Source organism: Parasteatoda tepidariorum, chromosome 4 (genome assembly GCF_982258835.1).
Source record: "Parasteatoda tepidariorum strain Cologne lab strain chromosome 4, Ptep-v5.0, whole genome shotgun sequence".
Lineage (NCBI taxonomy): Eukaryota > Metazoa > Arthropoda > Arachnida > Araneae > Theridiidae > Parasteatoda > Parasteatoda tepidariorum.
In genome coordinates this window covers 69755505-69779568 of record NC_141758.1, presented here as the reverse complement: position 1 = coordinate 69779568, position 24064 = coordinate 69755505, and the positions used below count along the sequence as shown (strand labels likewise).

At 29.6% G+C, this 24064-nt stretch overlaps 1 protein-coding gene across 1 annotated transcript in view; it reads right to left on the bottom strand.

Annotated features, from left to right (window-relative positions):
- LOC107451986 (T-box transcription factor TBX10-like) overlaps positions 1-24064 on the bottom strand; it is a 72061-nt gene that overhangs the window by 11155 nt on the left and 36842 nt on the right. Inside the window, exons 3-6 of the mRNA NM_001323828.1 lie at positions 11942-12058; positions 10706-10862; positions 6746-6898; positions 4237-4304 (exon numbers count right to left, since the gene is read on the bottom strand). Coding sequence (NP_001310757.1) covers positions 4237-4304; positions 6746-6898; positions 10706-10862; positions 11942-12058 — 495 coding nt within the window. The remainder of the gene's footprint in view (positions 1-4236; positions 4305-6745; positions 6899-10705; positions 10863-11941; positions 12059-24064) is intronic.

Below are 24064 nucleotides of genomic sequence, written 5' to 3'. Positions count from 1 at the left end.
AAGGAATGAATAATGTATAAAGAAATTTGTTTAAAATTTATTTTTGATATTATTTTCAGTTATATAACAAGTTATTAGTAAATATTAACAAAAAAAAAGTACATGTTGTATAAAAAGTCACAAAATTATAGGAAATTGTGTCATCATTGTTTTTCTAATTGAAATTAAAAAGTAGTCAAAATGACTTCCTTGGGCAATCTAGTGTTAATGTCCATACTTTTTGACAAGGATTATAAAATATAAGTTAAGGTTGTGACTACAATACAACACCTTATATGAGGTTACGTAAATATGGAGCCGTTTGTTACAATAAAAGCTGAATGAATATTGCTATATACTTTTAGGACTACGTTCTTAAATGTGCATGCTGTCTATTGCTGAAATAGACAGGTAAGAACTGTTAAAATTCTTCAAATGATTTCCCCTTGCAAGAAGCTTGCTCTAAAAAAAGGTAGACTTAGGTAGTGTGGCATAGGTCTAAACCAAAATTCGTCTATCAAAGTAAAAAGAAATTCTTATAAAATCTATATTGCTGTAAGAAAAATCTAATTTCGATTGACTACTTTGATTGTTTAATCTGAAATGAAACATTGGGAACTTTAATCAGGTGCTGACTTTTCAAAACATTATGTGATAGCATTAAAAATTACTTTTATTTCATCACAATATTTTGGGAAAGTATTTAATAGCAACAGTAGATGTTTTTGGTCTTATAGATTTCTGTTTTAAGATCATCTTCAAGAAATGCAGGGTTGGAATAATCCAAGGCGCCTAGCTTGTCATGCGAATGATGATGAATCGTAGCGTACGTCACAGGCAAAAACAAAGACCGCCCCCTCGTTTATCTTGTCCTAAATCATGACACTTGATTTTTTTGTTTGTAATTGAAAAAAAACAGCACTTTTATAATTTATTATTTTTTTAAAGACGAATATTTTTAAAATTGTTACAAATTCTATAGTTGCAAGTTTGATTATCAGCTATTCGATTAAAAAGTTACTAAAATAAGATTTATTTTAAATATTAAAACAATAATAATGATTTTGCATCTTCAGTAATGATTTATTTTTACATCATTTATATAAAAGTATTTAATAACATATGGCAGTTATTAATCTTTTTAAGTGTAATAAAAATAGGAAAATGGAAAGAGGTAAATGGTTGAGGAAGCCGTAACAATAACTCAAAAAATGAATGAATAAATAAAATAACCCTTTAATTACTTAGCCTACTCATTTTATATTTATACATATATTTTTGTATATTTTAAAGGATTAATAAAACTGCTTTTTAATGGAACAAACTGATCCAATGGTTTGATGCGAATAGTGTCAAAAAAACAAAAAATTTCGCATGAAAGACGGGACTTGGCATTGAAGAACATTTGAGAAATAAAATCAATAGCACTAAATCTAGTAGTTGGCGGAATTTCTTCGTTTCCCATTTAGCCTGCAACTTTTAGTTTTTACATAAAATTTCCGTATAATTATAACATACATAATTATGACATAAATAACACATATAATTTTCTTTTCCAAAATATATTTTCTTCTCTCCTACATATAATTTTCTTCTCTCTTTTGCAACACAATCTTGCAACTTCTTCGGAAAATTTAATTGCAATACCATTTCAACACAATTTTTTTCTTCCTTTCTACGCAAGTGAAATTTTGTTTTTAAAAAACTGTGAATTAAAATTCAGTTTCTTTATCTTGGAAGCCTTTAGACTATTTTTAGTAATATTTAAATGTAAACTGCATCAAGAATGAAGGAATTATATTATAAAACATTTGAATCTAATCACATTTACTTTTGTCACATAGTTTCAAATCGAATCATAAGTCGTCCTTCTAATTTAAAATTACCAATAGGGTGCTTCGTACATGGAAATTTTTCAAATAATAAGGGTGCCAAGAAGAAAGTTTTAAGAATTTCCGATCTGCTCCATCCTTGAAAAATGTTTTACTATTCTTTTAATTAAAAAGTGTTATCTGAGTGCAATTAATTTACACTACTCTGATATCATTTATTCTTTTTCACACCCTTCCAATGAGACATTTACGTTTCTATTGAAGAAAAAAAGATTTGAGGAAACATTTTACTTTACCACTGGAAGAAAATAACTTTTTAATAAGAACTACCGTCTAACAAAGACAAACAGAAGGTTTGATCTTTTAGTCACCATCTGGCAACAAAAGATGATATTCTCCAGATGGAAATAATATTTGGAGACTTCAAAAAAAGATTTTGTTTGAAACGAAAACAAATTGCATTTTTATTCTATGGAATTATTTGCCATGTTTTCTTCCTTTTGTTCAATTTTTTTTTTTAATTTCTATCTCAAGAAAATAATTTTTTTCATACTATTTAAGTTTTTTTTCTTCTTCTCCCTTTCTTTCTTTCTATATTTTATTTTGAACTATGTTATTATAACTTAAACTCACCTACGTCAACTAAAATATCTTCCGTTTAAAATAATGGATTTTTTGTTCTATCATATAAAAAAATAATAACAATAATCATGTCTGAAGAGGAGAAGGTAACATATCATGCTAGATTATATTTACGGACTAGTTAATATGTGTTCGGCTGACCACCTAACCGAAACATCTGCTCCTGCACCCCGAATCCCAAGGTCAAGAAAACTGAGATTGGCACTGTAGGCCTTGGCTCTCTATGGGCTGTCGCGCCACTGAGTTTAGTTTAGTTAATATGTAATGTAAGCTATAGAAGTTTTAGACAGCAGTTCTTAATGTTATGGAAGTACTATATTTTGGTGAAGAATATGTTAAGTAATTGAGATATCAGTGACGTTTATGTCAAGCGATTGCTGTTAAATGTTAATAATCACACATTTTCAGGCACCAACATTATATCAGGTAAAATTAAAATTATATAACTATCTAATTGATGACGTTTTGTTGTTATCATATCAACTGCATGATAGTAAGTAACATTTTGTTCACTTTGAACAATAAATAACTTCAATTGATAACTATTACTGTTTAATAAATTCTAAGCATACTATTGTATGCTTGCAATGCTTTCACCTATGCAATTGTATTTTATTTCATTTTATTGACGGTGTTAAACAGCAGACCTACTTTCGTGTTTACAGATATCAATGTTCAACTTGTAGCTTTGCATTATTTTCCTTTATCTTGAAGACAAGGGAATTCTTGGTTCAAGCACTGGGACAAAAAGAAAGCCTTTGTGGGGGGGGGGACTTTTTTTATCTAGCTTATTTATATTTGTGTTACATGGAGAGGAAAACCACTAAGAACTGCCACAATTAGCCCGATGACAAGAGAATTCTAGCCCATGATCGGCCTGCCAATGAGGAAATTAAACGTCTGTGCTGTGAACGATACGAGCAGGAAGCAGAATTCGAAATAACCAGCCACCGTTGCAATTTTAACCTTGATCACCTCATTCGGTGACAAGCGGTCTATCTCTTGAGACATTGCTGTTCATGTTCCCGTATTTGTCTATACTAAGATTTGTAACAACGCATGGATTTATAGCAAGGGTCAGTTATTAAATGATACCACACTTTTTTTTTCCTCATTAAAATGCTTCTGTTCTTTCCTTTGTCACAAGATGTCACGTGTCTAGTTATAATACATAAACATAAACTAGCAACACAAAAACAGAACACTTATGACAAATCATATTTCATATTTTGTTTTTAAATTGTTTTCAAAAAGTTAATGTGAACAATGGCCTTATTTGAATATTGATAAATTTCATTAAAAAAATTGGAATTACCCATACTTTCATGTTTATACAAGTCATGTTATATAGATTATTATTATACCAGTATGCCTCCAGCTATTTCTGCTCCTAAACTAATTGCGCAACTAATCCGATAATATAGAGGAAAAAAACATTTCTATACACTTGCATTTATATACACTTTAAGGTTCTGTATTTGAAAATTAACAAAGATGGAGTTTGCTTATTATTCAAATAAAGCTTTCAGTTATACTTTTCTAATCTTGTTTGGAAATGGAGTTAGGTTAGATTTACATATTAACATCTTGGAAACTATAATCAAAATCAAACATGAAGCACATTTTGATGTAACTGGAGATAGATAAAATTAAAATATTAACATATTGAAAATAATGAGTAAAATCAATTATGTAGCACATTTTTATGTTGATCATTTTACCTATACCAATATTTAATTAAAAGTAAAATATGAAATTACAGTCATCAGGCCTTATCACTTACCAGTCCTCTGGGTCACAATCTCGAAAACCTTTAGCGAAGGGATTGCTAGCGATTTTCAATTGTGTTATCTGTAATAAAATCATGAAATTAGTACTCTTCAACTTTTATATCATAATTACTGTGAGACAGAAAAATGTAAGTATTTTTTTTTTAACTTCATTTAGTAAATTACGTGATATTTCAATAAATGTTGATGGATGGAATACTGAAAATTTCAATATTCAGGCTTTGTTTTCATGGTTAATGACGATGAAAAACGACGACTTCTGACGACGATGAAGTCCTCTGTCCAAAAAACTTTATTGTGTTGACAAAATCACTTAGGACATCAACATCCTACGAAATTCGTATGGAATACGAGTGGAATTCGTACGGAATTAAATTTTACACAAAAAGTTTTTAATTAATTTTCACTATTTTAATTAGTATTTTATTATTTTATTAATTAATTTTTAATTAATTTTACTATTTTAATTTTTAATTAATTTTTACACAAAAAGTATTCCATACGAAATTTGTATGAAATATTTATTGTGAAAAAAACAGCTTGTACTGTAGGAAAGCTACAAGATTAAATGCTAAAAAGCTCTTCATCAAACGGGGAGTTAGGTAGATTATTTCTGAAGTCATGCATTATTATATAATAGGGCTAGATTCTTTTCTGGTCTTTTTTTCAGGTGCTTTTTTTCCGACGCTTTCCTCGGGTGCTTTTTTTCCAGTGATTTGTATTTATAGCACAGACATACACACTCAATAAAACATGCATAGCTGTTTAATTAATTATCTAAAACACAACAACCAGGGGTTGGAGTAATTCTATTTCGTAAGCTATCTCGAAACATTTCTTTTTATTTTATCACTGATATGTTGAGCATAAATATAATAGAAAAGGACGACACTGAACACATTCCTTTCGAGCATATCAAGGTGTATGATTTATTACGAAGCTGTAGCACTATTAAATGGCTCTTTAACTTGGCAGGGTGGTAAACCATATCCCATTAATACACTGATGGAAGGTTCAGAATGCGATAACCACCCAGAAAGCGATATATCCTATCCAAATGCGAGAACATAAACAAATGTGACTCACGCGATGGTATAAACAAAGTGTGCAGCACCCTGTGCTCTGGTATTTGCCAAGACGACCCTTCCAAATCTCCGGAGAGAGACCCAAAAGAAGGCCCTGCGTAACTGATTTATTGGATGGGATGGAAGAAAAAAGGGATCGTGATGTGGGGAAGAGTTTGAAGTGGAAGGTGTCAAATATCACGGATAGCATTCCATACACAAAAGTTTCAAACTCAACGCATAGGGTGGTCTTCTACAGTGTCCTGTCAGTGTCACTTTGATACTTTCTGCTTTTTTCTCCATTCCCTCGTCCCTCGTTGTTTTTTTGTGGGAGTGACTCGTTTTTCTTCAGTAACCATTATTTTGTTATTTTTTTTAAGGACTGTTCGCTCATCCGTTTTGTATTGAGTAATATTTTCTTTATAAAGTATTCTCTACTTATGTGATGTGTGACTAGTTGCTTTTTGAAATACCAAATTTGTTTTTTTTGTGATTATAAATGACTACTTAATTAAACTTTTGAGTTGGGCTGGGATGTTAATGCATATTTTTGCCTTTTTTGCATAGCTAGTTTTTTTCTTTCTTTGTAGGGCTTTTGTGATTGTAGGCTTTCTTGGTCATTTTTTTAACGTTTTAGATCCCCTCCTTTTATGTGTTTTTTATGAATCTCAAATTATATTTTTTATTTTAAGCACATTTTTCTTCCTAATAAATTTTCTGCTTTGTAATTTAGAATAAATTTTGCATTAATTCTTGCCATTTCTAATATCTTACAAATGTTGTGTTGAACATAGCTTTTTAGGACATTAAAACATTTTTATAAATTGCAAAAGATTGCCTTTGGACAATCGGCAATCTTTTAATCTGGAGAAAATTTAAAAATATTTCATAATACAATGCAATTCTGATATTCTTGAAAACTAAAAATTGACAAATTTTTATTTATTTACATTTTACTTTATTCATAAATAATTTTCACAATTATTGTCATATATTTTATTAAGTTTTTAAATGCAATTTACAATTTATAATCTTTTTTTTTAATAAAAAAAAGGGTAATAAACATGTTTTTGTACATTTTAAAGGAATCTTGTACATTTTTAAAGGAATTTTTTTATTTTAAGGGCACTTTTGATATTTTTAAGGGCTTTTTTCTAGATTTTTTAAAGGCATTTTTTTAAAGAATCATTTCATCAACACGTTATCCCCGCTAATGAAAGAAAAATATCACCACTGCTACAGTCACAACGCCATGTTTGTACAGTCACGTGACACTTATGGGACGTCATTAAGACTTCTAAAGAACGGTCAATATGGGTGACAAATAGAATTTGTTTTATCAATTTCTATTCTAAGACTGAAACTTCAAATGAAAATGATTAGTAAATTGTAAATAATAAGTTGCTTTTTTAAATGAAGTAATAAAATAATAATTTACCCTATGATTTTGATAAGCGGTGACTGCTGTGAATTTTGTTTCTGCAAAAACGAATGTTTTGAAATTTTGTGTTTGACTGGCATCTTCTCCTTTTGGATTGACATATACAACATGAAACCTAGGTTGATATCGATGCATGGAATTTAAAATAATCTAAAAAATAAAAGAAATAATATTTATTAGGAAATTTTGACTTACGTTTATCAAAATTTATATAAAACTAAAGAGATTACAAAACATCGATAATACTCAAAATTAAGAAATATATATGATATCCCGAAATGGTTGAAACAATTTTTGCTTCCTATTCCAGGAGAAAATTATATAAAAAGGGAGTGAAGGCTGTAAGTCAAGCAGCTTCTATATTCTCTTAAGACAAATTTTTTTTCTCGATTTATAGTTGTTTGCAAAATTAAAACTTTTTTTCTGAATTTAAAGACTTAGACTTTTCTTAATAAGAAATAAATAATGATAGAGGAATGTTAGCCGAACCTGGTCCTTTAGTTTGCGGGTTTGTTCTTAAGCTGGATAAAATTACTAAAAGTTTTATTTGAATGAATAATTAATCCTCTAACTCCGAAAATAATTATTTTTAATGTTAAAAACTATATTGTAGATTACGCTGCATTATTAAAGCATACACTTGCATTTCAGATACATATCACTACTTTACAGTCCATAGTTTAATTTTTCAAGTTTAACCAATTGTGCACATAGCAATAATAAAAATTAGACACGTACTTATTTTGTAAAAATTAAGGTTGCATAAATATAAATGTATTTATTCTGCGCATTTTAAGCTATTTTATTTCAATCTAACAGCGTGATGTTAAACTTCTTGCACCCTGTTCCTTATTACACACTGTCTCAATTTTATAAATTCAAACTGTCTGCAGAATTCAAATAAATACTTTTTTTTATGCTGTTCAGAATTGTAATTTAAGACAATACATACCGTCATGTGGGGGCTACTTTGTGCAGGATTTCGCAGTTTTTTGAACTTTAACATGTAAAAAAACTGTGTTAATTCAAACTTTAGTAAAATTTATCGATATTATATTCATAACTGGACTCAGACGAGTGAATTTGATCAATATTGGCATTATTTTTATGTAATATTTACAAATAATAAGTCAAAACATACCTTGCACAAAGTAGCCCCCAAGTGGGACTACTTTGTGAAGGCGATAGGAATTCAGTTTAATAATCATGTTTTTAGTAAAATATTGATATAAAATTGTTAAAAAAGTTAATTGTTGACATTTTTAATAACAAAAACATCAAGATATGTAAAGATATTAGTTTGAAAATAATTTTCAGCGTTAAAAAACCATTTTCTATAAAGAATTTTTTCTTAAAAAGAATGTTTATTTCAAAACATTTGAATTTAAGCAAAAGGAAACCATATAGGGGAGAGTCGGGTAGCCCCGCCCACTGTCAATTTCATATGTATAGAATGTTTTTTCAAGTCAGTGGGCCATCGGACATTAATTGTTATATTAAAAAAAGATTATTTTCAAAGTTTCAAGTATTTATGCAGCTGTTAACATGGTAAACAATAGTTTTGAAAATATGTTGAATACAGTAGTCATGAAATTAAGAAAAATTGGCTGAATGTTTCGATTAAACTCCATTTTAATACTAAAAAAATAATTTTTTCTATACATATAGCATTAAAGTATGTAGTCTTAAGTTTAATTTGCACGAAGAAAGAAGTTTATATGGGAAAAATTGTTCGAGTAATTACAAATTTACAAAAAAATTGGATTTCGGGTAGCCCCGCTCACATGAATGTCGGGTATCAACGACCAATTTTATTTCGTCGTTAAATATACGATTGCGAAGATTATTATTTTATTGCTTCAAATTTGAAGGTTATATGCATTTTTAACAACAAATATTGTTGTTATTAAATGATTGTTATTAAATGATGGAATTCACTAAAAGTATATAAATATGTAATAAATAAAATAATTTTGTGATAAAAATGAAAAACGAGGTTTACCTAATGTCAATACATTGGTCATTTTCATTTACACCTGAAAAAACAGCCAAAAAATATAATTTTTGTAACTGGGCGGGGCTACCCGACACATTTTGAAAGGAGCTGAAAAACATGTTTTTTTAAATTTCTATTTTTTTAAGTTAAACTATTCTTTTTTTGGTTTATTCTTTTTGCATTATTTAATTAGATGGTAAAACAATAGAAACATACAAAAATATTGATTATTACTCAATATTATACAGAAATATAAGCAATACTCCTTAAGTGGGCGGGGCTACCCGACTCTCCCCTACATTTTTGAACATTGAAATGGATGAAATTTCAAAAATAATAATTATTACATATTCATTAACATTTATAATATTGATAAATTTGAACATAACATGCTTGAATAAACATGACAGAATTTGCTCTTCAGTTTCTGTCAAAATCACCTGATGTCCTATAAAATATATTTTTATGTGTTAAATCGTTTGATTAATTCATTGAAAAATCTTTGCAGAAGAAAAACAATAGTTTACCAGCACGTTTCACGTGTTTCTTGTGAATTTTATTAGAGATAGTATTTCTGTGGATTTTGTACTTCCGAGAAACTTCTGCAATCGACATACCACCAGCAACTGCTTGCAAACATTGTTGCAGCTTTTCTAAAGTGTAATCACGGTAGTTACTCATTCCAGGTATTTTTTTTTTATAACGTCTGACCATTTTTCTGTCGAAAAAAAAACGAATGAAACTTTGCACAAAGTAGCCCCACAGTGCATTTTTTTTCATTTTCCGTTTATTTTTTATTAATTTTCAAAAATTTTTAACGCTAACATGATATAATTGTTTATTAATACATAAATAAAAAATTTTGCACTTAAGACAATTGTTTTATCAACGTCTTTGCATTTCACAGCTAAAGTTTCCACGCACACTTTTCGACGTCCGACGTTCTCGGAAAGTTGTTGACATTGGATAAACGAAACACACTCTGAGATTGTTTTAAAATTCGAAAAAATGTTTGTAGTAATAGAGGAGACTTCTGTCTTCAAATTCCACTCATTTTTAACGTGGAAAAAACGTAATGCTGAATAACAGCACTTGAAAAGTGCCAAATTCGAATTTGCACAAAGTAGCCCCCGCTGCACAAAGTAGCCCAACATGACAGTATAGGTAATTTTTTAATGATATTACCTTTCCTTTTTAAGAAAATTCTTTTTCAATAAACTATTCTACTCGCCAATTTTAAACTCGCCAATTTAAACTGAATTCGTTTTGCCTCAGCTTTTACTAATTATATTAAAGAGTACTGAAAACCAAACTTCAAAGGCACCGTTCATACATTACGTAAGCACGTAACGGAGAAAGATGATTGTGATTGAGATTTGCATATTTTTGTTAGCAAGGGAAGAGAAGGGGTATAAGCAATGCTTACATAAGACATTAAAATTCCATTATTTTCCAAAAAAATTTTTAAAAGCAAAATTAATAATGTAACAAGAAAAGTTGCGCGTGGAAAAATTTCACATTTCAAATACGTGTTGAATTTGGGGGTGAAGAAAAATTAAAAAAATTTTTTTTTTCTTCGATGAGTTTTGAACACAAAAAGAAAACATAATAGATCCCGAAAGAATATTATAATCAAAATCTGTGAAAATGCATTAAAACTTAAATTTTATTTCATGCAAAGTTACATCTCTTATTCGAATTTAATCCTAAAATTTGACTTATACTGTAAATGTTGAAGTTTAAGCAAAAACCAGAGGGAATGTTACAACATTCCGACGAAAGCATAGGAGAGAGTTAGTGATTTGCTTACTTTTGCTGACAAGGGGGGGGGGAATCCAAGATTGCCAAAAATATGCTTACGTAATATTTGTACGATTTCCAAAGAAAATACATGGAGTATGTAAATCTAAAGTAAATATGTATGCAAAAGATGAATGATATAAGTTGAAGAAGTTACTAACATGTCCGTTGTCATCCATTTGATTATTCGTGAGCTTGAGTTTGTCAAATGAGATCACTTGTTTCATCCATTGAGTACCTTTGGCTGGTGAATCTGGGTGAAGGTGCATTCTTGGTGGCATGTTTGGATCTGCTTTCCCCGCAACGACCCAGCTAGAACTGGTGGGAAAAAATATTAAAGATTACATTTATCAGCAATATTTATCTATAATATATTACTCATTACGAGTTTGAAAATGATGCATGTATAGGCATTTTCAAGCAGGTCTTGTTCTCGTATTGGTGCACTGAAATTATGTCAGAAGATAAGAAAAAAACCGGAAAGATATGAACTTAAAGAGAAAGTTGAAGTTATGGAAGCATAGAATTTAAAGCTTCCGTCATTATCATTCTATTATTTATAATTTCATAGCCATTTGTATCGAGTTTAGATGAAAATTTTATGTTAAAACTTATCCTTAGTGGTATGTCAGTGGCTTAGTGGCTTTCCCCTCAACGACCCAGATGGAACTGGTTGGAAAAAAGTATTAAAGCTTATATTTTTCTACAATATTTATCCATAATATACGTACTAAATTGCGATAGTGAACAGTAAGTGCGTACTTTGGAAAACTCATTAAAAATAACATAATATCAAACATTAACTTTGCCGGGAGCATAGTTACACTGCAAAAAATTCCGGCCCAAATTACGGTATAAAGTACCGACTCTTTGAGTGACATCATCCGTAAAATCCATTTTACTGTATAAAAACCATTTTTACCACAAAATATTATACCGTAATTTTTTCAGTAATTATTTACGAAGAGTGATTTAGCGATTTTACGGTAATCATTACAATAAAAATTACGGTATGTCAGATTTTTTGTTCCGTATCATGTTATTGTAAAAATTACGATAAAATTAATGAACTATAACTTTTATTTTATAAAAATTAACTCTATTCTATAAAATTAATCAACTAATTTTTATCGTGACTTAATCCGGTACTTTTCATTTTGTCGCCAGCACTACATCGCTCTAAACAAAAACGAAATTACGTAGGCGATGTTGTTTTATTTAAGCCGATTTAGATTCAGATACAAAAAGCAAAAACGTCACTAAGGTGCCTCAGGGTCATAGAATCCATACTTAATTGCCTAAAGAGGGTTAACATTTTAACATAACTTACTTAACTAATGAAGGATACAAGAACAAATAATTCGAAGTAAACAACAAATAAAAATAATAATAAATACCTGTGAAATGCGTATCGATACCTCTTGTCATCTACAGGCACGAAGTCCATCATCAATATATAATCTGCCATGGGATCCATACCATACAGTTTAACTTGAAATGTTGGAAACATTCGCCTGAAAAAAGTATTAAACATTAATATTTAATCAACATTAATAATAATGTATAATTAAGAATTCGCAACTTAAAATGATAGACAATTTATTATTTAGACAGAAAAATTTATATAAATCCAAAAATTTCTCAATCGCATCATATTTTACAACATTTCGTACAAGCTGAGTACTCGTTCCTTGTACGGAGTAAAAAAATGTAAAAAATTAAAGAAATGGTATAAATTATGGCTTTTTAATCATGCACTAATCTGTAAGACACGTGAAAAACTGAGTGGAGGAAGCGGGCTAGTGACATTTTCAATGTGGCGACAATCAGAATAATAATAAGAAAAAAAGTGGTATCTGAACTTTTAACTTTAATATTTAGATATAGTTGAAAGAGAAGATAATAATTCTTTGCCTTGTTTTATTTACCTAGTTTGAAATAATCATGCAGGCAAACTGTAAACTAATGTGGATTAGTTATGTTAAAATTACACTGAAAGCAAAAACTATCCAGGTATATTAAACATACCAATATTAATGCGACAATATAATGTAATTTCTCCTATTTAATGAATGACCCGCGAAACGTCACTTACCTGCTTCATCCACTAAATAAGCTATTCAACTTCTTATATCAACATAACTATAATTTTAAAAAAAAGTTTGTTTTTTAAGTTATTATATTTTTTAAAGTTATTTGTTGCTTTTCCTGAATAAAATTCATTAATAGATTTAGCAAAACTTAGTTTCAGGTTCCCAATTCATCCTCATCATCATCAAAAAAAAAAAATAATAATAATAATAATAATAATAATAAAAATAAAAATAAAAAATAAACTAACAATACTAACTTTTCAAAAAATAAAATGACGCAATCGATAGCTGCCGACACATGATAGTCAGGATTTTCCTCAAAAAAGCAATTTTTCCGATGAAATGACACTTCAGCACAAATCCTTCTTTTACACCAATTACGTTTTAATTTACATTTGGGTTTGTAGAAAAATATTTCAAATCGTAACTATAAACAAAAATAAACACTTAATGTCGAATAGTTTCAAAAACACTAATTCCATGAAGTCGCAACAGTTGGTATTTTCATTGATTTGATCTGTGATTACCAAACATAAATAATCATTAAAAATCACGCAATGAATTCTCGATAAAAGCTCGTTTTTTTAAATTTATTTATTTATTTTTTTTAAAATTAGACATAGCTGCAAGCTAGAAAAAAATAACGTGTGTTATCTTTTAAATAATTGGATACTTGCACTTCAAGAAGAAGAAGAAGACCGCGGATACCCACACATGTGACCAGCTGATCATTCTATTTTATTTTTTAATAACCGTCGTTGAACAACCGACTCAAATTTGGGTTTACGACTACTAATGTTGAACTCCGCAGCCTTGTAATTTTGAACCCACCCAGAAGACAACGAAGTTCCTGGATCAGTACTTCCAGAAGTCTGATTTGTTATGGGAACATGATCGACTTTGTGACTCGACAAATTTCACGTGCATCAGTCACCATTTACTACACGGGGAATCTTTGGTCGGCGGGGATCTAACCCACGACCTCTTGGGCATTGGCCCAGTGCCCAACCAACCAGGCTATCCCCCCTCCAGCTGATCGTTTAAAAGTAAAATGGCTCGTTAAAGTTAAGCTAAGTTTCTCCATATACGTTAGAAAGTTAGTTAACGTGTAGTTAATGAAATACAGTGTCGTATCACAAATCGAACTTATTGAAATATAATTCTTTCTCTTCTATGCCTTTTACTTAACTTAGATCTATAATTTGCTTATATATTACATTGTAACCGAGATACATTTTTGTTTTGTGTACCTGGTAACTTTAATGTGCAATTATTTGTTTATGTTCGACATGGCTTTGATTTAAGTAAGAAACATATAGTGAAAAAATTGATATCTTTGTGAAAGAATCTTTGTGTAAGAATATGGAATGTATCATTTAAGAGAGCTGATGCTTAGGCTTGACAGGCTTGGTCTATTCAAAATAGAATGGAAAGAACAGTTGTTAACGTAAGCAAAAGCCACGTTTCAACAACCAATCAGGATCAAGATATCCATACTACGTCACTTGCAGGTATCCCATTGAAAACAGAATCGTTTGCAATTTGTTTGCAACGATGCGCAAGCGCTATGTTAATACTGAGGTTAATAAAATGTTAATATTTTCAGATCATTTTTGCTTCTTTTCATTCAAGACCGGTAGATCTTGAAAATGGGTGTCTATTTTTGAGCGCTTGGAAGATGTCGACTGTTATTTCAAATTTGTATACTTTTGAAGCGAATGAAATTTTTAATCAAGTGATAAGCTTAAATAATATTAACATTGTGTTGTTCAAAACAAGATTTGTGAGAAATTAAAATAACAATAATAAATTTATGGTGAATTTTATTGTAAAACACAAATGAAAGCATCAATTTATGTAAGCTATTTCAAGATAAACAACGTAAAGTTTAAATATGTTATTGAGATAAGGGAGGAAAAACACACTTTTAATCAACTACGTGTTGCGAAATATAAATACCGTCAAAGTAAATAATATCAAAACTTTAACAAAAATTTTTTTGAAATTTTAAATTATGTTCTTGCAAAAACACTAGTTTAATGCGTAATGAGTATATCAGACGCATTTTTTGAAACTTACTATACGTTCTTTATCAATTTATAATAGAATAACAAAAGACAGCCATATTTTCTTGAGTTATGTATCACGTTTTAATGAACTGACATAGATAGTTTACTGATAAGAAGTATTATTTATATTTCCTTTTATCTGATGATCTCATAGTTTACACAATTCTTTGTATCACTTTCTGTTTACACATTTTTAATTTGCTTAATAAGAGCAAACTATTTTACTTGTTTATGTTACATTTTTTCAGGAGAATAATGACCACAATAAGGATAAATTATAAATCTGCAATAATTAATATTTTTTGATGCCAGACCGAAAATTTTTTTTTTCCTTCAAAAATTTAAAAAAAGGATTTTGATTTAAGAATCATAAATAGAGTATTTTTTTGAATTTTTTTGAACCCTCTCTGTCTTAGAAATGGTTCTTTTTCTCATTCTTCTAAAAAAGTATTAGAGGTGAATTAGAATAAACAAAATAGGTTCTTTAAAATATTTTAAAAGCAGCATAAAAAGTAGATACTCATGTCAAACAGAAGGGAAGTAGAACCATAGATAGCCTATTAAATTAACAAAAGGGACGAACTGTTGATAGGCAAGACAATTGGGGAAGATGCAGAAATGGTCCCTCAAGTACGAACAACATAACTAGTAAGAAAAAGGAGGGAGGTCTTAATGGCTCTAATCAGATAATTATTAACTGGTGAGGAATCTGAAAAGTAAATCTATCAGAAAATTTATAAATAAAACAAAGCTACACTATATTTTATTAGTTTACATCCACGTATATGACAATATTTCGTTACTCGAAAAATCAATTCGAATATGAAGGTCACAGCTTTGAAGAATTTTTACATTAAACGAGGATTTTTGATGTGCGCAGTTTATATGCGGCTTCAATGAGAGACTGTTACTTTATTTGATTTTACTGAAATATATTCTGTTCATTTTCTTAAATTTTGCTTTATGCTTTTCAGCATTAAAAAAAGAATTCTATTAACATAAATCGTTCTAAATCCACTATTTTCACTTCGTACAAAAAAGTCGTCTGCAATGAAAGTCAGAAGATGAAACTTTATCTAAATTATTTTATCATTAAAGCGATAAACACTAGTTTCTTTTCTTTTCTCTCTTTTTTTTTAATATAACAATGGTGCAATATTTCGAAAATAAATAGGTATTGAAGAGAGCAAACCAAAATTTTCTGTTAATGCAATGATGGATTTGGTTGTTACACTCTTGAAATTTATTTAAACCTTGAAATTCTAAGGATTTCACCGTCGATCTATCATTTCTATTTAAAAAATCTTAAAGCTTTTCGTTAAAACTTTTATATTTCAGAAAATAGTAAATAATTTTTTCCATACAGAAAAAAAAAAAGAAAAATGTTTATGAAATAAATTATTTTCGATAAATCTTTTGCCTTCAAAATAATTATAGCGTGAGAACTATTTATGAGTGAAAAAAACAAAATGTAGATTGCTTTAAAAATGCAGACCTAATAAACAATTAAAATTATAGAATAAACAAAATGAAAATTAAACGAAAATAAAAATTATAGATTTTAAAAAGTACTAAAAATTTCTTCCGTAGTTTGGTTTAGAAAAACGCGATTCTGTGGTTTAAAATCGTTTGCTTCTTTTGACAATTTTTTAGAAAGCGTTGAAGCTACAAGAATTTCATTATTTAAAATATCTCTGCAGTTTTTAAAATTCTGAAAATGCAAAATTCAGGGTTTTTTGCTTTTAGAAAGATCGGTTAAATGCATAAAGTATCCTTTCATGTAAGTAAAACCGATGCGTACAGTATTCTATAAATATTTTTTTCCTTTTAAACATATGTCTGTAGTTAATTAAATTAGAAGATTATTATTTGATATTTTTTGATATTTTAGAAGTTAATTTTAACCTTTAACTTGTAATATATGCTTCGAAACTGTTATTTCGAATTATCAGAAGATTTATTTAAAGATTTAATATTAATTTTCTTTACATTAATACATAACTATTAAAATATCCAAATTTATATAAATAAATAGTAGTAGGTTTTCTTTCACTGTAATTCCTTTAAAATAATTGGAGTTAACATATTTTCTCCTTGTGGCTCTCATGCTATATTTCGACAAGTTCTTCTTAACGTGAACGTTGCGGAATGAAAACACAGTTCCCAGCGAAGTCTAAAGATCACCTAAACAGTAATAAATCAAATTCTTTTATAAGACCACAAGCTCTAATAATGTTTAATAAGCAATAGGAAAAAGAATGGCTATCCATTTTTTTCCTCTTTTATCGTCATTATATTTCTAGATTACAATCCCTTATCAAATAAACAGAAAATAGCTTATCATCCTTAGAGGTTACTTAAGGGTCAATTTTTAAGGTCTTCTGATGCTACCCAGTCTGCATAAACTGGCTGTGGCTTCCGATAAAACATTTTAAAATGCCTAAATACCGCATCCATGACTGTGGGAATACTTGTATGACCTGCACTTTGGCCTTTGGGTCCTTGACATATACCGACATTTTCATTTTATTGTATTAAGCGGACTTCTCATTTTAATAAATAAAATTAACTTGCTTTACATTTTGAAATAATGATTGAAGATTGTTGCTTAAACACAAGAAAAAATTTAAATTAAATTTTGCAAATTTTGCCATCAACATTGTTTTATTATAAGGAAATACAAATACAGTCGGACCTCGATTTAACGAAGTCGCTAAATCCCGATAGTAAGTTCGTTACATAGAAAATTCGCTGCATAGAAAGTCACCTTTTGAAATACTTAAACGACACAAAACAGGTTTTGAATTCATAAACAGTAGACATAACTAAAATAGCAATTAATACACATTTATCTTGCAAAGTAGTATCTACTATTTATTTTACATAAAAATCTTGACCATGAAGGAAATCTGCATGGAAAGCAGGAATGGAGCAAAACATTATCCAGTGTTACACTATCATGCTACATACATTTTAAACTAAAGGAAGCTAAATTTATGTGTAAAATTATATCTGCATTTATTATAAAAGTAATATTAAACATGCATCACCACATGCGTTCTTAAGTTTAATGGCTGCTGATAAAATCCGTTAATTTTGTTTGAGTTTTTCGTTTGAAATGAAAAAAAGGAAAGGGATTTTACGGCTTTCTCTAAAAGCAAAGTGGCTTCAAAAATCAATTCAAGGGCATTTCCCCCATAAAATGCGTTAACAAGTTTAAAATGTTCTGAAATTTTGCGGAAATAGGGAAAGTGGATCTCAACGAAAAGTTCGTTAAATAGAAAGTTCACTTCGCTATTTGGAAGTTATTTTACGAAGAAAGTTCCAAAATGCTCTTGGCTTCTCGAAAAAATTCACAAAATAGAGAAATTCGTAAATGGGAAGTTCGTTAAATAGAAGTTCGACTACCACTTGAGCATATTTTTGAACCTTCCCTTCCTTTGGGAGCATAAAAGCAAACTAACCTACCCCTTCAAGCAATATTTTCGAAACAAAAAACAATTCTGGTGAATATTTACCAATTTACATAAATTAATGAAATTTACATTGATAAGTTTAAATTGCTTCGAGCCAATTTGAAATGAAGCTTGGTTAATTGATTGCAAACTGATTCAATGCAGATAAAAGTAAATAGTGAGGTTCACATAAAAAGGCAGAGAAAAAAAATGTATCTTACAATTGAGAAAAAAGGTGAAAGAAAAAAGTTAGAATTACTAGAATATGGTTAAATTTAACGTGTTACTGGCTCAATGGAAACACCAAAAATCTCGATAATTTTTAACAAACTCTTTGGTAATGATTTTCGTAGTATATAATTTTATTATAAGTGATAAAATTTGGTAAATGTGGTAATTTTATCATGATACCCTAGATCAGGGACGGCGAACCAATGGCACGCGTGCCATTTATGGCACGCTACACAATATTTTGGGCACGCCACCGATCACAATTGTTATTACACAAATGTCACACACTATGAAGCTTTGTAACAATTAAATTAAAATTCACAAAAAAAAACAAAATAATAAACAGTTATTAATAAAAAAAATTAACAATTAATGCTAAAAAAACAATTAATAACCATAAAAAACAAGCTAACAATAAATAACTAGCAAAAAAATCAACAGTCCTGCTTAAACTAATATCTTACAACCTATAAGTTATTTGTCATTTAATCTGCAATAACAGAAGTCCCACTGATGCTACTTTAAGTTGAATTACGCGTATAACTGAGACATTGCAAAATGTATTTTCTTTTCAATGTAAATAAAGAGTTTTAAGTTGATAGTATTTAGTATTATTATTTTCCCAATAATCATGAAGTCAAAATTATTTGACGGCACGTCTGTGATTTCATTAAACAATTTTTTAGAAAAAATGGCACGTTGGTGTATTAAGGTTCGCCACCCCTGCCCTAGATCATGGCAAAAAAACAATTTTTTCGGTTAAAGTTGCTTTTCAGCTCTGTATTTTTTATTCAATGTGTGGCAATAAGAACTGTAATTAGGAAAAAAAAAACAGAATTTCCAGTTAACAGTTACCATACGAACAGAAAAACTGCCAACAGAATGGTTTAAACACCGTACATTTTGGTTTTATGAACCAGAATTACGATTTTTTTTTTTTACCAGAATTTTTCTCCATGTAGAAAGTAAGGCACTGTATTTCATGTTAAAGCTTTTTATTTGTATTCCTGGAAAACTTAAAAATCAATCAAATTGATGAAATTGAATATTTTTAGAGCATTTTAAATATCTCATGAATTTTTTAAGTATAATTCTAACAGTTTTTTCTTTTTTTTTTTAACAAAACAATTGCGTTTCAGGTTTAGGAACACGGAAAATTATGCCCCCCGTTGATGCACAGTGAATAAGATTGGTTGATAACTACTCGATAAAAACTGTTATGTAATATTTTTTCGAATTTGGTGCTGAACAAAACCAAAAAATTGTACGAGGAAAACTTTATTTCTAGTAAACATCAAATTGAGCTTTCATATATATACTTAAATCTGTTAAATCTAAATCTGTTAAATATTAAATCTCTAAACACCAATAGCATATAATTCTTACCCCAAATTCACATACGTGCATACCATTCGTTGTTTATTTTCACTTCTAATAACAAAAAATTTGAACGTACTTTGGATGTCGTACGTAAATTGTTTACAATCGATAATGAAATGGTGTTAGTTTGTTGTTGCTTTCAGCTACAGAAATTTCTTAAATAAATTTATAAACTATCTTTTTAGTTGCGTAATAAGGATATTTATATTTTAATTTTTAAATATCTCTCAACTGTACTGAATAATTTCGTAACATTTAATTTCTATCCGCTTCTCATTAACGTAATTCGAGTTCATCGTAATATTCTTCCTGTGCTAGGCGTATATTTGATTAACAATCCAATTTTATTTTAAGAACTTGTGTGTATACATTTCAAATAAACTTTTCTTACGTTAAATTGTACAGTGAAATGTAACTTTACTGGCTCTTATGTGTATCATATCTCATTGCTATTATAAATTTTAAAGTTATCGTACACCAAAAATGGGGTCTACTATTTTGTACCAAAAGCAGTGATAATGAAAATTCCCAGTGCTTCCCTACACCAAACACTATGGAATTTTCTGCTATGTTTTGCTGCATCACTTTGGTGCGAATTAATTTTTTTTACAGTGTACCCATCATCTGTTTTCTGATATAAATTGCGATATGCGCCAGTATTGTCATCGGATTATCAATAAGGATAAATCACAGACCATAGCACAGTGGGCAAGCATTCAAGGTTTCGTGGCCAAAATTAGTATTTCGATCAAATTTGTTTCAAAATTTGTATTTAGGGGTTTTCATGTGCAGGTAAATTGAATTCATAGTTGAAATTTTGAAATACACTAAAAATCCCCCCCCCAAAAAAAAAAACAATGGCGAGCAAAAATAAAAAAATAATATAGTACGTTTGAATAATTAAATATAGCAATGAAAATATAATAATTTTCGTAATTTTACATTAAAAATAAAAGGCAAATTATATTTCCGAAGTAATATTACAAAATAATGTGAAATAATTACAAAATAATGCGAAAACAGGAAAAAAAAACATTATTTTTGCTTTTCGGTTTATTTAGTCCACCTTTGCAATAATGGGGCAGGTTTTTTCGAAAGAAGAAACATCAAAGAAGACAACAAAAAAAAGTTCAGCTAATTACCTTGTGGAGTTTTTTGGAACTAATTTCGAAAGTCATTCAAACATTGTAAAATGTCAAATGATAAGATATAAACTATAAGTTTGTCAAGAGTATTAACTAATACAAAAAATTGTAAAATTGTACAATTATTTAGCACTAATTACTCTGATAAAAATGTAACAGTAAGGTGAAATTCCTATATATATTTCTGAAATAAAAACTTAAAAGTTACATTTAAAACAATTTTTTAAACATTAAATTGTACTCTCGTCGGTCCAAAAAGTAAATTATAATGCTTGGAATGATTATGAATACTTAATTTGGGATATATTAGAACTGCCTATACGTATTATAGTTGAAAAATTAATTTTTTACTTTTGGCCAAAGATCATAGTCTTCTGGCCCACAGTGCATAGCTAATAGTGTAGTAGTAGTGTTAAGTAACTCTAATATGAAATGAGATAATTAATTTAATCACTATCACGTCTTTTAATTTTGATGTTTATGGTTATGGCTTTTGCATAGTCCAACACTTGTGTGCAACTTATAGTTCCAATAATCCACAATAATTAAAAAAGAAACGTTTACCATCTTCGTATTTGCATAGTTCAAACTTTCAACACGTGATTTCTTATTTTTAAATATGACTTGCGTATTAATGGCTACCACCAGGCCCCTCTTCCCCACTGGGCACTATGGGCACGTGCCCAGGGCCCCGCGATCGAATGGGGCCCCCTAGTTCCTGCCAGATTACCAAATGATAACCGATACATTATTACCGAAAAACATTAATTTTGAAAAATCTGATGATAATGACTTACTACAATACCTACGCTTATTATATTAGCTTTAGTTTGCCGCATGCGGATAGCTATACCTTGTACAACATAGCTTGAACTTTTTGACAGATGGGTCAGTGATGGGAAACAGAAAATATCTATTGGTGTAAAAAATGTGTTGGCTAAATATGTGGCTGTATGTATGTTTTAAACTATTCAAAATAAATAAATTCATTCGTCAATCAATTTTATTGCACTAGACATAAAAACATTGGGTAGGTAAGAAACCATTGTTTTCAGTTTTTCTATTTAAATTTTACCTCGAAGCAATAAAAACCACTTAAGACTTTCGGAAAATGCTTGAGTCCTTAACAGGTACTTTTATGTTGTGTGTCTATTCTTATGATTATTATCAATTTTTAATATTATTAAAATAAGAAGATATTGTTCGTCGTTGCAAAGTTATATCGATTTCAGATTTGACATCTGTCAAAAAGAAAGATCAAACTAATAAATAAACAGGGTATAATACTCCACTCTCTCTCAAAAATGAGTTTTTCCGATATTAGTATGTTTAGGTTAATTTAAATACCTATATGTAAGTATAAGAATACAATTTTAAAAAAAATTATTAAATTAAAAAAAGAATTATTTGATGCGGTGTGGTTTATGTCTTAAAGAAACCTATTCGAACGTCATTCGTAATACCAAAGACAAAAAAGGGGAATTCCCGATTCCCGATCGTCGTTTGACTTGACGAACGGGAATTCCCTTCAAGTATTTGTCTGCGATGTTGTGGCGTTTGTTTTGTTTGTAGTTGTTAGTTTGTTACTGACTGTGCTCGAGCTCTGATAAAAAAAATAGTATTGTTTGATTAAATCGTCGTTTTGTCTGTTTTGTGTTAGCGAATATTTTCGTTATAAAATTAATTAAATAGTGAATTATAATATAAAATGTCGAAACGGTCATATCCTAGTGGATCTGAAAAAAGGAAAAAAGCTCTACATCAGAAAGAAGTAATTGAAAAGTTACCAAAATTAACATCATATTTTACTACTACTACTGGAGAAACTTCTGTAAGTAGCAATTAACTCATAAATGTTCCACATGATGACTCAGCTCAATTACAAATTGCGGGAATTTCTAAACCTTCATGTTCCAATTTTGAAAAAGAGATTGAATCAGAAAGCGACTATTCCTACGACGAAAGTGCAACGACTTCAGTGACTTCACTAAAACCGACAACTCCAACTGTGTCAATTGAACAGCAGTTTTCCAACACAGAAGAATTAATATCGCACGATCCCGCCGATTATTTTCACGAAAAGTTTGTTGAAATAAATCGCGAAATTTTAATTCGTAAGGGACCAGTATATTTTCAAAATAAAGATTCTGACTTTTCCGAGGCATCCAGAACATACAAAGATGGTAATAAATTAGTAACGAGATATTTCAACAAAGCATTATTTATTCGCAAATTAAAGAACAATGAAAGCGTCGAAAGAAAATGGTTGCTGTATTCGCCTTCCAAATGCTCTGTATTTTGTTTTTCATGCTGCTTATTTAACCCAACTGATGTTAATCTTTGCTCTCGGAATGGATGTAATGATTGGAAGCATATTAATCACATAATTTTAACACATGAAAATAGCCCAGCGCATAAGCAATCTATGATGACTTATCTGGCACGAAGTAAAGCGGTTGGTAGAGTAGATATAGACTTATTATCTCAACATCAAAAGGAAGTGGATTACTGGAGAAACGTACTTAAACGGATTGTAGCTGTTGTAAAATTTTTGGCATCGAGAGGGCTTCCATTTCGCGGCGACAATGAAATCCTAGGATCTCCAAACAATGGAAATTATTTGGGTTGTGTGGAATTATTGAGTGAATTTGATCCATTTCTTGCAGATCACTTAAAAAAATTTGGGAATCCTGGAAAGGGTAACATTTCTTATTTATCAGCAAATATCTGTAATGAGTTTATTGAAGTAATGGGAAAACAGGTTCTAAAAAAAATTATAAATGAAGTTAAATCAGCAAAATATTTTTCCATAAGCGTTGACAGTACGCCCGATCTGTCTCATATTGACCAGCTAACTTTCATCATTCGATACGTAAAAGACTGTGTTCCTGTTGAAAGGTTTTTGAAATTTATACCTATTAAAGAACATAAATCTAAGTATTTAGCGGAGACCATCTTAAATTTTTTAGAGATACATGATATTCCCATAAAAGATTGCAGAGGACAAAGCTACGACAATGCTTCAAATATGTCGGGAAAGTATAGTGGTCTACAAACAAGAATCAAGGAAAAATGTGAATTTGCCACCTTTATACCATGTGCAGGACATTCACTAAACTTGGTAGGTGTCCATGCTGCTGGGTGTGT